The sequence below is a fragment of the Lytechinus pictus genome, chromosome 7 (assembly GCF_037042905.1).
Source record: "Lytechinus pictus isolate F3 Inbred chromosome 7, Lp3.0, whole genome shotgun sequence".
In the NCBI taxonomy this organism is placed as follows: domain Eukaryota; kingdom Metazoa; phylum Echinodermata; class Echinoidea; order Temnopleuroida; family Toxopneustidae; genus Lytechinus; species Lytechinus pictus.
This window is the reverse complement of record NC_087251.1, coordinates 44607285-44625407: the sequence shown is the minus strand read 5'-3', so window position 1 is coordinate 44625407 and position 18123 is coordinate 44607285. Positions and strand designations below refer to the sequence as shown.

At 36.0% G+C, this 18123-nt stretch overlaps 1 protein-coding gene across 1 annotated transcript; it reads left to right on the top strand.

The window, feature by feature from the left end:
- Positions 1-335: 335 nt before the first annotated feature.
- On the top strand, positions 336-17375 carry LOC129264354 (RNA polymerase-associated protein RTF1 homolog). The gene is made up of 17 exons (XM_054902222.2): positions 336-1663; positions 3582-3689; positions 4742-4865; positions 5368-5554; positions 5998-6260; positions 6545-6719; positions 7379-7462; positions 7798-7888; positions 8130-8212; positions 8792-8879; positions 9269-9376; positions 9834-9911; positions 10665-10786; positions 11179-11314; positions 12039-12146; positions 12740-12869; positions 13391-17375. The coding sequence occupies exons 1-17, from the start codon at positions 1583-1585 to the stop codon at positions 13492-13494; spliced, it is 2070 nt and encodes a 689-aa protein (XP_054758197.2). The 5' UTR covers positions 336-1582; the 3' UTR covers positions 13495-17375.
- Positions 17376-18123: the final 748 nt, after the last annotated feature.

Here is an 18123-nt window from a genome sequence, read left to right as displayed (position 1 = left end):
AGATATCGTTTTGTTTCCAATACTTGTTAAGGGTAGGGATTTACACGCCAAATTAAGGCCTGGTGCATTTTCAAAATAAGGCTTTTATTTCGAGACCCGGACATGGTGGCGCATGGTATCCATGCACTCGTCAATGGAAGCTAGTGCCCCCCCCCCCCCGGCACCAGATTGATATCCTGTTAGGCTAGGCCAGGTATAAACTTACAGGCCTTTTGAAAGCAGTTTATTTTAATTCATGCTATATGGACGGAGTGCCGCAGCAGGGATCGAGCCTGTATGAGCTGTGTTGCGTTGAGCCTTTTGTCGCTTTGCTGGCCGCAAGAGCCTATATCAATGAGTCGTGTTTCTTATGTACCAAAATTAATGTAAAGGTCACTATATTTTGCAAAGGGAATCTATTTTTCTTCGGTCGCTAAATGGCTCGTTTGTTAATTCAATGATAATCAAATCAGTGTCTTGTGCAGTCAAGTTCTTCCGGGCTTTATAATAGAAATAATTTATTTCATTTTTTTCCGCCCCCACCCCCTCCCCCAGCCGTTGTTGTAATCAAGTAGGCCCTATAGCCTTCTTTTGGTTTCTCATCACCACGGCATCGATTTCCTTATAGGCTTTATCTTCCATGTTAATAGACAACAAAAAAATCGGATATCAATGAGTGCATGATGGGGAAATAAAACTATGGCCTATATATATATATACTTCCAATTATCTTGGCCATTCGTGACTATAGTAAGGAATTAGTCATTTCACGTCAAGCCTTTATTTTTGGAGAAAAACAACACTTCTTTAATTCATAACGTTGACCAAGCGCGATTGCGTGTAATAAAAGACCTTCAGCCTTATGCTATATAGGAAAAAGTATTAATTTGCATTCATGGTGCAAACAGCGGGAGGGGGGTGATTTCTCGCCACCGCGCGCCCCCGCCCCTATAAGAAGATCGAGGTAATCAGGAGATTCTGTGGTTCCCGCAGGAGAGAAAAAATGAGGAGCAATAACTGATGGCGCATCGGACATTTTTTTAAAATCAAGAGCGAGAGAAGCGAGCAAACCATGAGAAAATATTTTTTTATGGTGACGTATAATGGCCTGGGCGTAATCTAAAAAAGTTGAAAAAAATGTTTCGCATTTTCTCTCTTTTTTTTCTTGGTCGCGGAACCCCACCCCACACCATCTAAAGATCTACGCCAGTGCTTTGGAATCACCCCCCCCCCCCCATTCTCAGTCAGCCGGAGTAATTATGCCAAATGTTCAGAATCACGATTTGCTTATATGAAAGTACCATACAATATTTGTCATTTATTTTCGTGTGCTTGTTTCGTGCGTGTGCACATTGGTTAGTAATGGTACCGTTTTAAAACTTATCAGCTAAAATCGCAACGATACGCGGCCATGTACGTCTAGCTAGCCTACATGATGTACGTACGTATTGCACGCGTGTGCGTGCGTTTAGCAAAAAAGTAAAACAAGAAAAAAAGGGAACTCATCTCAGTCGTGGTCTCTCTCTACAAAATGCCCTAAAAAGCAAGAACTTCATCGATTTGAGTCCCGATTCTACCCATTAAAGTGAAAGACCCAAGCGCCATGTCGAAACGTAAGAAACCAAGCAGAGCAGTGATAAATTCAGACAGTTCTGCATCGGAAAATGAATCGGATCTGGAAGAGGTAATTTCTCCATTCACTTTACACACAGACAGACATGACACTGACACAGATAGATAGTTGCACATTTATTTGCACTGCATGCAGTGCAGTATGCAGTGAGTGTGTGTTTCTGAGAATATTAAGTTTAGCTGAGACTGAGTAAGTGAGTGTTTGAATTTTGATGTCACTAAATTTCAGGAATATAGGAATGGAACTGCAAGAAAATTTGCTGACGGGTTGCTTCTGGCATTTTCTTAGCTTGTTTTGCACAGAAAACAATCGCAAAAACTTAAGTTAAATTCGTTGAGCAAAATCAGTTTGTCATCAGGCAGACATTGAAATAATTAATGGCATGGCATGGGCCATGACCCATCCATGACCATGCACATGTTGGTCGTAAATAATATGCAGTCTTTGGATTCTCTGCCAAGAGTGAGACTGAGAGTGAGAGTGAATGTTTGCACATTAATAATATTGCTTGATTTTTTTCTTCTTTGACGTAGGTCTATGATTAAGTAGACACGACGGCAATCAATTAAGGTGGCTGGTGGGGGCATCACCATCAGCAATTTTTTCTTGCAATTTCTAAAAAAAAAAACCTTTTTGTGTTAAAACTGTAATACAAATGAACTTTATGAAGCTACCTTGTTCATTCCCATGGTGATGGGTATTATTTGTAATATTACTGTCAGATAATATAGTTGTGATATATGTCTACACATATATGTGATATTATGCAGTGATGCAATCATCAGATTGCAAGATTTTTAATTGTAACCCAGTTAATAGCTAAAAATAATGCATGATTGGTGTATTTACCTAGCCTTGAGGACTCCATGATGATATTTAAAAATATTTTTACATAGATATACTTTTCATCACGAAGCCTTGAAACCCTCCCCCATACTTGCCTATTAAAGCGGCACATGTAAACACAGATGGATTTTTCCCTATATAGATAAATAAAATCCAACAAATTTACGTGATTTCTAGCTTTAAAGGTCAAGTCCACCTCAGAAAAATGTTGATTTGAATTGATAGAGAAAAATCAGACAAGCATAATGCTGAAAATTTCATCAAAATCGGATGTAAAATAAGAAAGTCATGACATTTTAAAGTTTCGGTTATTTTTCACTAAGTAGTTGCATGCACAATTTAGTCACATGCAAATGAGAGAATCGATGATGTCACTCACTATTTCTTTTGTTTTTTATTGTTTGAATTATACAATATTTCAAATTTACAGATTTGACAATAAGGACCAACTTGACTGAACCATAAAATGTTAGACAATGGTAATTCCACATTTCCAGGGAGAAATAAAACTTTGTTCCACAGGACAATGCGGAGAAAATTAGAATATTTTGTATTTCATGTCATGAAATACAAAAGAAATAGTGAGTGAGTGACGTCATCAGTTCCCTCATTTGCATACCAACCGGTATGTGCATATAACTGTTTTGTGAAATTAAGCGAAACTTAAAAATATCATAACTTTCTTATTTTACATCCGATTTTGATGAAATTGTCAGCGTTATGCTAGTTGGATTTTTCTCTTTTTATTCTATTCATTGTTTTGTTGGGGTGGACTTGTCCTTTAATTATGGATTTCCTAGGGAAATCCATCCGTGTTTACATGTCCCGCTTAGGCAAGTATGGGGAGGGTTTCAAGGCTTCATGATGTAAAAGTGTATTTAAAAATACCATCACTGAGTCCTCAAGGCTAGTATTTTTCCAGTTTCATGACATTTGCTCTGGTGACAATTGCTCCAATTGAAAATCTACGCATTAAGCCAAACATAAAATGTAACCTCCAAAACTAAATAAACCCTATTTCTGAACTAAAAACTTCAAAATTCTGATTTGAACTTTACAGAGCTTTTCTTCCTTTCATCCCACTATTGATAAGCTTGTTTTCTTATTTTATTGCCGTTGCCAGGAACTGCTTACTTTAGCCAAAAGGAAAAAGGTGGAGCCAGAGTCGGCCAAGGAATCAACTTCGCAAAAGAGCAATTCTGAGTCTGAGACATCAGAAAGTGATGATGATGTGAGTATAGTTTCTCTTTGAATTTTAGCACTTATGTGCATAGCACTTTTTTGCAAATATTATTTCTTGATTACATTCCTTTTCTTCTTTCAATTAAGTATAGGCCTATATGTGCACTATTGATAGAAATATAGAATATGAATTGTCTCAAACACCTTTCAATATGTAGCCTTGCATTCTGGGGGCCGTTTCATAAAGCTGTTCGTAAGTTAAGAGCGACTTTAAGAACGACTGGTGATCCTTTCTTACGCGCTAAACCATCGCCGATGAATATACCATTTACCACAAGAAAGGATCACCAGTCGTCCTTAAAGTCGCTCTTAACTTATGAACAGCTTTATGAAACACCCACCAGGTATAGTTTCTGTAATATTTTTAAATTATGAAATAAAATGATGGATGGACTTTGTGCACTTCATCTGTGCTTGGCAGCCAGTGATGCTTTGACTCATCTTTTTTTCAAATTCATAAAATGAAGCACATTACATAAAAGAACAAAATGCCTGGTTGCTTGTGTATCTAGGACTAAGTAAGTGAATAATATCTAGATGTAATTAAAACATACATGAAATGATTTTCTCACATAGAAATAATGGTGAGTTATTTCACTATTGTGTTTTAATTTTAATGGATTAACATTCTTCACTAGAACATTTTTTTCATGGATAAATATATATGTAAATCTATGTCATCATCATGTTACAAGGTGAGGTAATCCTGTTGACCTCGATCTCTTCATCTGAAATTACAGTCATCCATCTCCATACGATGTGTTATTCTACAAGAGCAAAAACTTGCACACGTGGAGGGCAGAGACGGTTTTGATCATTGGAGATTGAAACGCTCAGACTACCAAAACTTATCGAGTCTTTAATAATTTGAATACATGGATGGAGCCTGAGTCAATAACTTCTTGGGGGAGGCTATTCCAGTCATTCACTACCCGGTTACTAAAAACGCATTTGCGTATCTCGAGTCTAGATCGTTCTTTGATTTTTGTTCTTTGGATAGGAATTGATCAGCTTTGATATTTTTCCTATTTTTGTATTCAGTGGACATTGGGTGGCAACAAAAAGAAATCCAGGATCAAGAAGAACCCAAAGAAGAAGGTGGCTCGGTCAGCATCTGATGGATCTGGGGTCATCAGTGACTCTGACAAGTCTTCACTTGAAGAAGGTACAGTGCATTAGGAATATTCTCACTGCCCTCCCTCCCGAGTTATGTCAAACCCTTCTTAATTACATTGTAGTCTTTCAATACCTTTAAATTGATTCCAAGGTGATGTTTCATTAAAATTTGAGTAAGATGCTTTTATGTACATTCTTAATGAATGGCGATCCAACTCATCTTGAGCGACAATAGCTCCAGTTCTGATTTTTTTTAATAGAAAGATATGGTGTTGTGTAAGTATTGCATTACATGTGTTGTTAGGGTCGAAGTTGAAATTTAGGTTAGCCTTATGAGCAGATATTTGTGTTCTGTTTGAGCCTTTATATCTTGGTGGGCATGTAAGGGGGCTTTAAATACATGTAGTATACTTTTTATGAAGCCCATAATTTGTTGACACATGAATAATAACATGGAACCTACATCATGAAGAGCAAGCATTCTTGGAGTGATTGATGCACTTAAAAAAAATGTTTTTACAAAACTCCCATCTGATATGTTCACTTCTCAGGAGAAGTGTCTGATTCCGAGAGTGACGATTCCGATTCTGGTTCTGATGATGAGAAGTTCTTTGATGGGTACGATGAGAACTTCATCGGGGATGAGGAGGATAGGGCGATGCTGGAGAAGATGACAGAGAAGGAAAGAGAACAAGTCATCTACAACAGATCAGAGAAGAGAGATGCCCTAAGGACAAGGTCAGTTTAAAGAGGAGCTTGTGTTCTGGGAAATGTGAAGAACGTTTTGAGAGCTCGCTCCCTCTTCCCTCCTCATTTAAATACTGAATAAAATTCTGCTGAAAAGAATTGTAAGGTTCAGGGGTCATTATGGTAATAAATGCTGAGGATAAGAGAATATTTCCATTTCATAACCTTCAAACAGGATACATTTTGTAAGCAGTTGTTTTGTCATTTCATTTTGAATGGGATGATTATGCCAGCCCAGTGAATTCACATAAATTTGACAATCCTTAAACCAAGAATTTCAAGTCCTTCATCAGTCACCGATAAACGCACTTATTCATACTATTTGGATATGTGAACTATTTGTTGCCTGTTAAAAGAGTTACTTGAAAGTGTTATATTGTAAAAATGAAGAGATATTGAATCACAAAATACATTTGTATTCATAATAAATATAGGTATGAAATTGAAAGAAAGCTCAAGAAAGAGAAGAAGGAGCGCAAGAAGCAGAAGCGTGAGGAAATGATGAAACAAGCTGCCAGTGCACCGTCGGCTGCCGCTGCTGCTGCCGCACCCACTCCAAACAGTGCTGTCAACGTCTACAACAGCTCCAGAGAAAACCGTAGCAAGGAAAGGAGACAGACCATTGAAACTAAGTATGACAAGAAAGCAAGAGCTATAGAGGATCTCAAAGCCCTCAGGGAAAAAAAGAAGAAATCAGGTGTGTTTTTTTAATATTCTACGTAGGAAATACCATGAAACTGTTTTGTAAAGACGTCCTCCTTAAAAATTTCACCTGTATATTCGTCTTGTAAAAAATGTGAAACAAAAATAATTGGCCTCATATTTTTTAGTTTTTTTTTTGTGTGATACATTATTAAGTCTGCAAATTGGCATAATTCTATTCATGCTACAGTCTGAATGCAAGGGGGGGTTATTGATAATTATGAAAGAATAAAATGAAAATAATACAAAATCTGCCGTTTCCTCTCATGTTAAATGCAGTTGAGAATGCACCCTCAAGGAAGGAACTCCTGAAAGCCAGTGATGTGTACACAGACGATGAAGACGACGATGATGACGATGACGAGGAAGATGATGATGAGGAGAGGAAGGAAGATCCAAGATCGTCCGATCCAAGCGATGCTTCTTCTGAAGCTTCAGACTCGGATAGAGATGAGTGAGTGATTGACAGAGGGGGGGGGGGGGGATTTCATGGAATGATTTGTTGGTAGTTTTCATTAACCCTTGTGACTAGCTACTGAAATACTTGCATCTGATTGGTTGAGAGCAAATTCGTTATTTAAAATTGCTTATAAGATGCTTTATGGAATGCTCTCCAGTTGTGAAACTCAAGACTGAAATAATGAGTGATTTAATTTTTCAAGAATCTTTCAACATATTGATTGTATCAGAATTTAGGCATTCTGCGGTAATTGTAATGGTTGGAAAGTTTGACCTGTTTGTACATGTAAATAAAATCACATACTCCCATCTTGTAATTTGCCAGATTTTTTTTTTTCAAAGCAGTCTTTCATTTTCCAATTAGGAAATTGTTTATGCAATAGCTATTTTCTGGTTACTTGCCAAAGATTTCTACATCAAAATGCATATTTTGTTAAGGTATATGTCAAGATCTATGTTCGTAAGTATTCAGGAACAACGACGTGTTACATGTATATTGAATATCTTTTAAATGTGTCGGCTTAGGTTTGCAGGTGTAGAGGTAACTGCTTGGGATGATAACCTTATGTCTTGGTGATAACTGTTTTGCCTTTAATATAGATGAAAATATGTTTGTTTCAATGACTTATTGTTTTCTGTGGTGTTTGTTTTCAGTGACGATGATGAGCAGATGACCATGTATGTTTCTACCAAGGAGGAATTGAACAGGATCAGATTAACAAGGAATAAAATGGAAAAGTAAGTATTCATGTTGGTTCGGAAAATTAAATCCTTCACCGAGTATTTTGTTAAATCAAATGATAATGATTTGTATTATGATGAATTGAAGTATATTGTTAGATGATTAAGAGCTTATTTGATACAATTCAAAGTTTTGAACCTTTATCAAACCTTTAGATCAGCGTTAAGCTATACATGTAAATTGACAAGAGCATTTGTGTTTGCATTGGACACAATGAATTTTAGAGAGAACAGAAAACATTATTTGTGTAATTTTCAAACAAGACCTAAAAAAGATAATACATTGAAGGAAAAAAAAAATTCCATTATACGTTTTGTTTTGTATTATTCAGGTGGGTTCATATGCCCTTTTTTCCCCACACAACGATTGGCTGCTTTGTACGTATTGGCATTGGACAGAATAACGGCAGGCCTGTTTATAGAGTAAGTTGCTATTTCCCATACATATTCTTATACATTTATCAGAAATAGTTATATGCTCTAAAGTTTGACATTTCACCTACAAATGATTGGATGGAACATCGTAATATATTGGGCTTTGTATACACAAAAGCCCAGTAAACTAAAAATTCATTTATATGACATGACCACTGACCAGCATATCTCCATTTTAGTGGAAATTATGTGATGATTGAGGTTTTTTCATTTTTTATTTTCTTTGTAGGTGGCAGAAATAATTGATGTAGTAGAAACAGCCAAGGTATACCCTCTTGGAAGCACACGTACAAACAAAGGTCTCAGACTGAAGTAAGTAGAATATAGTATCAACAAAACAAGCCATAATTTAATAAATCTGTAATTTTTTACCCTGTTATATTGACTTGCTAAAATTTATGAATTTTTCATTCACCAGGGGATCTAGTAACAAGGAACTTCATGAAACTCTCTACTTGTAAATGAACTGCAAATACAAGAATCAATTTTGCAGTCTGTATATTATTTGATGCTAAGACTGTGTATGCTTTCAGGTTGTCATGAAATTTCCTAATTTAAGTAAGTTTATGCACAAATTTGAATATGTTGATAGTTGCATGTATTTGCAATATTTGATTTACACTGGTATAGTTCCCAATATACAAAAACAAATTGATTTGGAACAAAGAACATGTTATGTACCAATCACTGCTGATCTTGGTCATGATAAATTCCAACAATAGGTGCGAGTTGATGCTCATGCCCTTACAACAATTAGATCTGTAAAGTTACTCCTCCTGTGGGAAGTCTGTACATCTTCCATTTAATGGTCCTATAGCGAGTTTTGTCCCTCGATATGCAAAATATACCTCAGTGACTTTGTAACACTATTCTAACGTCTCATGTATCCAGATATGCTTCACAAGAACGTGTCTTCAGATTGGAATTTGTCTCAAATCAGGATTTCACAGATACAGAGTTCAAGAGATGGCATGAAGATGTAAGATTCATTTTCAAATAAGAACATGTTTTTGTTTTTTTTTAAGGGGGGGGGGGTTCTTTTGCTTAAACAATGCTGTTCATTTGGTATTCTTTTGAATTAGATAATGATGTAATGTAGTCATTTTCTATTAAGGTGAAAAAGGAGAGCAGTTTTCACTATTGATTATATTGTATCCTGATGTTTTATAAGTAGCTGTAAAAATAAATTCATAGGAATTTTTGAATTACAGTTTAATACTAATTGGTCCCATTTTCTTGACATGTGGGATGTGTGTACTTGCAAGCATGGATCGGTATAAGCCATTGTAATTCTTTGTTGTAGGAATGTGATTTTATTGGTTAGTTTTTAAATATTTTTTCTGCATTGTGTTTGTTATTTAATTTCAGATGATCAATGGAGATTATGACCTGCCCACCATCAACGATGTGGAGAACAAAGAAGCAATAATCAAGAGGGCGCTCAACTACAAATACAAAGAAGAAGACATTGAAAAGGTAAAGAAGGTCTTCTGAATTTCAAGTATAAGGTAGCTGCGACATCTGTTATTGACAGGAAAAATATATTCCATATTCTTGTTTAAGACATGGTCCTACTCGGTGCTAAAAATTATTGGAAGCAGCAAATGTCAAATTGTGCTTACATCTTATATTGTGTTTACTGTGCCCTTTCTTTATGATTCAGTTAATATTCCCAGACAGTTTAGAGGAGTTGTCCTGTACCAGCCGCACAAAAACGTTGTTTGCGCTATTAAACAGCACAAACAGTAGGCCCAATCACATCTTTCGGATTGTGATGTAAGATGTAAATTACATGTTCTTATGGCATAAGGCATTGCTGCGACATTACCGGTTGTAACGGGTCCTCTGTTTAAAGCGCAGTGTTAGCAGTAATGTTTGAGTTGTCTTACCTTTATAACATCTTTTCACTCGTCTATTTTCTCCTCTTAAAAAGATTGTTCATGAAAAGGAAAGATTCAGGAAAAACCCAAGGAACTATGCAATGAAAAAGACAGAGCTGAGGAAAGCGAGGGTAAGCTTATCACACTAATCCTTTTGCACTGGTCATCTTCATAGAATGAATTAGGCCAATTATGTAGTTGTCTGCAGTGTAATCCATATCTAAATTATCATACATTTAATATAACATAAGAGGTGTGAAAATGTGTTCCATTGGTACAGTAATAAGTCATGTTTTCAGTTTATTATGTTTCAAAACATTAATAGAAGTGCCTTGTCTGAGTGGTCTAGGTTACCTTTCTAGAAATATGAAAGTGAGGAGTTTGATCACCGTCATGGCACCTGTGCCCTCGAGCAAGGCATTAATTCATAATTACTACTTCTTCATACATTCAAATAATCATACATTAAAATAAATGGAAATGCTACGGGTATTGCTGGTATCAGTGAGTGCATGTGTCAACATGTTAACAGAATCTTGACTTTATAAGGTGTCTTTAAAGTGTCTCATAAACATAACCCCTGTATTAATAGTTGGTGCCCCATAGCAGGGCTGGACATTAGCAGTGGCCCGGGGCAACCAAAAATGAGAGTAGGGCCACCAACATTCTGCAAAAGCCCACATTTGGTGGTCCAGTTGGGCTGCCAAAGTTTTGATAAATTCTAATGTTTTCTATTGTTTTAGGGCCACCAAATTTGCCTTGCAGGCCACCCTGAATGTGAAATTGATAATTATGGTGGACCATTTGGGCCACCAAGAAAAAAAGTGAGTGTGTAGCCTTGCCCATAGTATGCTGACAACACTCAAAATATTTTTTCCCCCCAGGACCAAGCATTAATAGAAGGAGACGAAGACAGGGCCAAAGGTTTATCTCAGAAGCTGACAGACCTGGAAGAGAGGGCTCAGGAACTGGACAGGATCAGAAACCGTGAAGTCAATGCAATCACGTAAGAAAGAAACCTGAAAAAAAAAACTGAGGGAGAAGCATATAACTTTCATTTATTCTCTAGATATATACGCAAACACTGCATGTTAGTACCTGTACATTTGCATTTTTAGCATCAGTATAAGACATTAAGAATCATTCACATCAGTATAAAATGAATACAAAATGGAAAGAAAAAGATGTCTCAGAAAAATTATGAAAACGTGAGACAGTATGAAAGAATTTGGACCACTATTTAAAATTATGTCTTATAGGACATGTTTTATTTCTATTAAAGTTTGATTGTCTGAACATGAATAAGTATTTTTTTATTCATTAATTTACTAGTATTTATTATTCATTTATTTATTCATTCATTTACTAGTATTATTCATTTATATATTCATTTAATAGGTACATCAATCAGAGGAACAGAAATAGGAATATTGCAGAGTCCGAGGTGGCCATGAAAGAAGAAATCAAAGAGATTGAAAACGCCCCACCGGATCCCTTCACACGCAGGCATTGTAGACCACAGCTAGTGACAAAGGTAAGACATTCAGAAGTGATTTAATTAAGTAAAACGGAAAATGATAGTCATTTTCGGTTTTACATTGTGATCAATACATCAGAATGCCATCTCTAAGCACATTACAGATACATCAGGGATTTCCAGTACGCAATGTATGCTCTTTCTCCACTCCCTGAGGAGCATTGTAACGAGATTCTTTCAATTGCTTGGCAAACAACATGACATACTACTGGGCCCGTAAAACATAAAGGTTAGCAATTAATTGCTAAATGAAATGGCCTATCAAGATCATCGTTGCATGCACATTTTGCTCCGAGGACTGAAGTGGAACCAATCAGAATTGTTCTATCGAATTGCAATTAATCGCTAACCTTTGTGTTACAGGGCCCAGGTTACACATTTGGCATCTGGGTGGTGAGTGGGGGGTTTAAAGTTATCGAACGTATAGAAAAATGATAATTAATATACACATGCCCCTGCTTGCTTATGGTGGTTTCAAATCAGCTAGAAGTATGATCATATGTTCATATTATCCATCTATGAACTACATTACATATTTTTACCATGTAAATGTTTTTTCTTCCATCTTTCAATTTCTATTACATAGAAAATCTCTTTCTCACCTCTTTACCCTTTCTCCCCATATTCATCTCTGTCCCCCTCTTATTTCTAGAATGACTTAGCCAATGTTTAAGATGTATTATTTACACATTTACATCGCCATATGATTCCTCCTTCACAGGCGCGTGAAGACACGGCAGATATTCTCAAGAGACTGGAAGAAGAGAGGCTTATGCAGGAGAAGGCCGAAAAGGAAAAGAGAGAACAAGAGGAGATGAAGAAAAGAAGGGTAGGTTTGATATTGATGCTATAATTTCCTTGTATTCCTAATGATAACTTAATGCTTGTAAATGATGAAGACATCGTGTGTATTTAAATGAACTTTTCATCATCCATATTCATACTGACTTGATAGGTAATAGTTTCTGGATCCATTAAAAATTCTCTTTCTGTTCAAGTTTGTTTGTTCGTTTGATTTTTTGGGGGTGGGGTGTTTGTATATCAGTCCCAGTGGCCCAATACAGTATTGAATCTTAGTGTTCTATTCCATCGATGCCCTGTTTGCTATTTGATTTTTTTCTTATACATTTTTTGTCAAATTGAGAAATTTCTATTTGTTTGGATCAAAATCAATAAACTATCCTAATTTGAATTACTAGTATGTATGATATATACAGTTGGGAAGGGGCCGAGTAATGCAAAGCTTAGATTAAAATTAGTTTGACCCGTAATGTCAAACTGATGATGAAGGTAGATTTTAAAAAAAAATGATAATTTTGACTTTTATTTCCATACCAAACTGCAATATTTGATCACTGCCCTTTTCTTCATAAATAACATTGATATTGAAATTTGACCGATATATTTCTGTGTTGATTGCAGGAAGAAGATATCATTGCCTCACTGACCCAGGAAGCAGTCCCGGCAAAGGTCGCAGATAGGAAGGTATCCGAGGATCTCTTCCAGGCCCATGACTTTGACATTAAAATTGACCTCGATGTTTCTATACCAGGTGAGATAAAAATAACTAGAAATAAAAATATAATTCCTCTTTTGATCGAGGCTGAATTTTGTAGAGTTGGTTGCTCTGGGCTTTATTTCCTTGGCTTATGTAGACTAGGAATCTATCTGCATTTGCAAGTTGCATTTAATGTATTTGTTTTTAATAAAGTTTACAACTCCACATGTTTTTTCTCCCCAAAATTGCCCTTTCCGTCTTTTGAGTTTTGCACAGCTATTTTAAAGTCAGCATTGTTTTCATTTGTTAATCCCATTTGTCTTTTTTTACACACGAATACTGTCAACATGACCTTTTTCTCCCTAAAATTCCTCAAAAATGTGTATGCATCAAATTCAAATACCCCATCTAAAACAATTTTTGTCAATTATTTACGGCAAAGACATAATCACTCGTAAAACTCTTACAAACACTCTCTCAAAAATGTGTTAATCAAACCTTTACGCCAAAGACACAGTCACTTTTTCACATTCAAAATGTTCTGTCATCATCTTCTCTTGTTCTTGTTTGTACAGAATCCCGACCCATCTCTGCCGTCAATTCGGAGAGAGACCCTCAAGGTGCTCCTCGGAGGTCCCTCAACCTGGACGAGTACAAGAAGATGAGAGGACTGATCTAACTCCACCTTAACCATCCATGGGGAGTGGTTTCATGAAGCATCTGGTCAGTGCTTTTCACTGACAAATGTGCTCTCAGCCAATCAGATGCTAGGATTTCAGTAGCTTATAACACTTGTCAGTGAAGTTTCATGAAGGATCTTAATATCTATCAGTGCTTTTCACTGGTAAATGTGCTCTGAGCCAATCAGATGCCAGGATCTCAGTAGCTTGTAACAATAGTTAGTGAAGATCACTGACCGTTTGTTTCATGAAATGCTTCCTGCAGACCTTCACCAAGGACTCTTTGACCCGTGTTCTACACAACAGGGACCACATGGCCGGAACTGAATGCGATAAGCTTGCTTCACCCGGTCGCCATCCATGAGAGATAATAGACTCTTGTTATACATATAGTGGTGCATCGAAGGAGGGGGATACTTGGCAAAATGCTGACAACTTGGGTTAAAGAATCATCCTTCGGAACGCGAGATTGATATCAGAGGATTAAAGCAACTGCAAATTGGAAACAGTCACCAATACATCCAGATTCTTGTTGGTGCCCTGTGCGTGCTTTTGGTGTATTTAGAAAGAATTTCCTCCATACCAAGTGGGTTATGTATTATGGTTTTCGCGTTCGGACAGTCGTAACATGTACTGTCGAAACGAAAGGAATTTTGTGAATTACTTCGTCCCTGTATGTTTGTGCTGTGTGTTAGAACTGCTCAAAACTGAGTCAAGCAGCTGGACTTTACAAATCTTTTGAGCTTGTAAATCATTTACTGGTAAATGATTGAAATTAAGAAGAAGATTAGTCTTGCATTTCATTCGTCTGGTTCCCGTTAACACTTATCTTTAGGCATGTGTGCAAGGAATCTCTCTAAGCAATAGACAAGAGCATGTTCTGTTTACCTAATCTACCACTTTGTTGAAATTTTAATTTCAGACAATACCAGGGTTATTTTGACATCAGTTTTCACAATGTTTGCTATATTTTTCATGTATTTTATCTTCATTGCCAGATAAAACCTCAAGAATTTGTCACTTAAATTTATTTTCTTTTCCAATGTTATTTCAGAGGAAATGTTTGAATATTCTTTCTGAATGGAAATTTTTCATTTTCATCCATTATAACTAGCAATCTATTTCTGTATGTTCAAATATTTTAGCTCATTTTGGATTTTTATATTTGATTCTTGGATTTATACCAAAAGGGTTTGTTGTTAGTATGTGTTTAATGAGCAGCTTCTTCAGTTTCGAGAAGGAATACATTGATACAATATTGACAGCCTCAATTGATTTTGACACTTTTGAAAAATACAAGTATTCATGATAATGGACATCTGTGCATATTTGGTCTATGATTTATTTCAAAGTTAAATTCTTAAAGGATTGATACGGACAACAAAACTCGAACACAAAGCTCAGAACCATTTTATGTACAAAACCAAGATGAGGCGTAAAAGATTATCACAAATGTAGGAGATTGACTTGGGGTCGGTCCTCTGTCTCCACAAGGCTGTTAACCAATCAAACTCTTTAATAAGTTAGTGCAAATTCATATATGTCTTCAGTTGCGTGGATATAGGCCATGGCATCGTAACGGCATAATTAAGATATCAAGACTCTGCAAGAACTAAGGATAATATCACCATGTCTTACATGGCTTTATAGACCACAATTTTAAATGTACATTAAAAAAATTTTAATGTACATGGACAGTTTATTTCTGATCTTGTGATTTGGATATAAAAAAATTTACTGGAGTTATTACATTGAACATAACAAATGCTTCTGATGCAAAATTTGTCGTTTTTTTTTTTGTAGAGATACGTAAGATATACTTCTGTTTCCTGAAACTTTATTGCACTACAGACAGTACTGCAATATATAACCACTCATAAATCTGACACAAACTTGCAGCCAAAATTTGTGATACTTCAGTATGTATAATGAGAGTATTTGTACTAAGAAACCCTGCAACAAAACATCGACAATTAGACAGATATGATCACTTCGTAGAAAATTGCTTTCCACTGATATTTTTTCTAGGAATATTCTCCCTGACTGGTAATGAAAGTGTTGAAGCTTATAAACTATGCTATTTAGTTACCTTTTCCCCACACAAGATTAGGAGGAATTCAATATGCACTTTTGTTCAACATAATCCTTTGAATGTTTTATTCGCTGTGCCATTGCATCCTGAAATTCCCACAGGAGATGGCCAATTTCGCAATTAAAATATAAGTATATATATGTTCAAAGAACTATTATTCACTAATTTATCATCAGTGTAATCTTGAATCAGATATCCTGTTTGATGTTAAAATATAAAATAGGCAAATATAGAGGTGACTTAAGTGGTAATGCCATGTTCCCCCTGAAGGTGATTAATTTGCTGAAAATGTTTTTGTTTCTTGTAAAGAATTTGACAAATTGGGCATTGTCATAAGTTATACATAACTATTGCAAACATGACACATCCCGCAACCTCAAAATGCTGCATTTCTCTAAATGCTCAGATTAATGGCACTATGAGAAATTTTCATTGATACGGAAATTCAAAGTGTCCCAAGTTCATTTTCTATCATAAACATACATAATCCCAGTGGGATATATGCATGCAATGAACTGTAAAGTAATTTTTCTTTTATTTGACATGTAAGGGCCAGTATCTTAACAAGCCGTTGTTTCATGTGTATCTGCTCAGCATGCTAAATAGGGTGTGAGATTACTTTTAATTTTGGCCATATTTGTCATTGAAATCATCAGAATAAAGGCTCAAGTAAACATCTAAAGCTTCCAAAGCCAAAGCTATGTCGGGAATAGTTGGGATGATTTCAATCATGAAAATGCCCCGAATTGAAAATTCAAACTAGCTTTGCATGTGGACATGTGCATCAAGAGAATAGGCCATTGCTTGACCCTTCTTGTTCCAATCTGCTGTTTTCATTTGTTTATATTTGATGGCCATTTAATACTATGTTGAAACTTGAATGGAAGTTTTCTAGTCTGGAAATTTTTGTTTGAAGATTACCGTCCAAAATGGATATCATTTGAGAATTAGTTTGTACATTTTGTAAAGATAAGTGTTGTTTGTTCCATTTTTTAACAGCACGATTCAAGTTTATTAATTATTCTCAGCATGTGGAAATTAACATCTAAAGTATACAATGATGTGATGGAAGGAACTTTTATTTCTCAAGTATGAACAATAGCCTTATGTGAGTTTACCCCCAACGAACTGCAGTGTTGACGCCCTTTACGTTCGTCGGTCTACCCGATGTAAGATTGCAGTTAAGAACTGTAAATTTTAAAAAAGTCACAGCATTTTATTCAAATCTGGAATCGTTATTGATATGGTAAAGTATATGACATATCATTAGTCCTCTTATTATTTGCGTAGCTACATGAATTATCAGATATTTTGATATTCTGCTTGAGAAAGTATAAACCACCTCAACTTCTAATGGTATGTGTAAGATATTCAATGATACAAGGGGAAACACCCATGCATCTAGCAAAAAAAAAGGATACTTGAGATTTCTTACATCAGCCCATGTCTTGCATACTGCCCATGTTATCGATACTGGTCACTTTCATATATGAATGCAAGAATTTTGAAATGCTGCGACTTCCTCATCATACATCGAAGATTGATGACAGTTTAATTGTATGATACCGACTATAAAGATTTGACTCAAACTGATTTTAAGGGTTGACTTGGACTTTTGATCTATCTTCATATTTGATTTTGATACAAGCTTTGTTTGGGACATTTCAGTGTGCAAAGAATGTGATGAGTGTGGTATACCCTGTATATGTATCAGTGAAGGTCATAGAAAGTGTACTGTACATACATTTGTAGAAATAAACCACTGTTTTTATATGAATACCTGTATAACTTGTGTGGTCCGTCTATTCCTTTAGGCAATGATGATATTAAGGGGAGAGCTCATTTAATTACATCTCAGCCCCATCTTTTATTGTCCAGTTTGGCCTCTGTGAGAGAGAATTGACCTTTCCCAAAGCCCAACAAAGAGAGACGGCCCCTCCCCACAGTAATCCACCCCAAATGTCTACCTTATTGGATTGGTGCTGGTTTGGGGTGGGGGGTCTTGAGTCTCCCTCTATAGTTAAGTTTTGGAAAAGGTAGCTTTTCATCTCACACAGACCAACATGGGCCCTTTCTCATAAAGAGTTGCAATTGATCCAATTCACCATTGTGGAAAGCCAGCAACCCCCAACATCTAAAATGCATACCGGTAAGTGTGTTCAAAATGATGAATACAGTATTCATATACAAGACATTGTCTTCTGTGTTTTCACACAATGAGCAAATATCACGTAATGATAACTATGACATTGATGGTTTTCCATAGTTTAGGTTGATTAGATCAATCACAACTCTTTGTAAGACAGGGCAGTGGAATACATCTTATCTGGAAACATTTTTGATGCAAATGAACCCCAACTAGTATGGAAAGCCAACAACACAATAATTTATTATCTGGAATGCCTGCATCTTGGCATAGCGCTCTCCAGAAGTTAGAGATGCCTGTACCACAAAAATATAAGTTATCTAGCCTGTTAATTTCTCAAACGATGCAGTCATACTTTCATATCAATAATAATCATTTTAACAATAACTC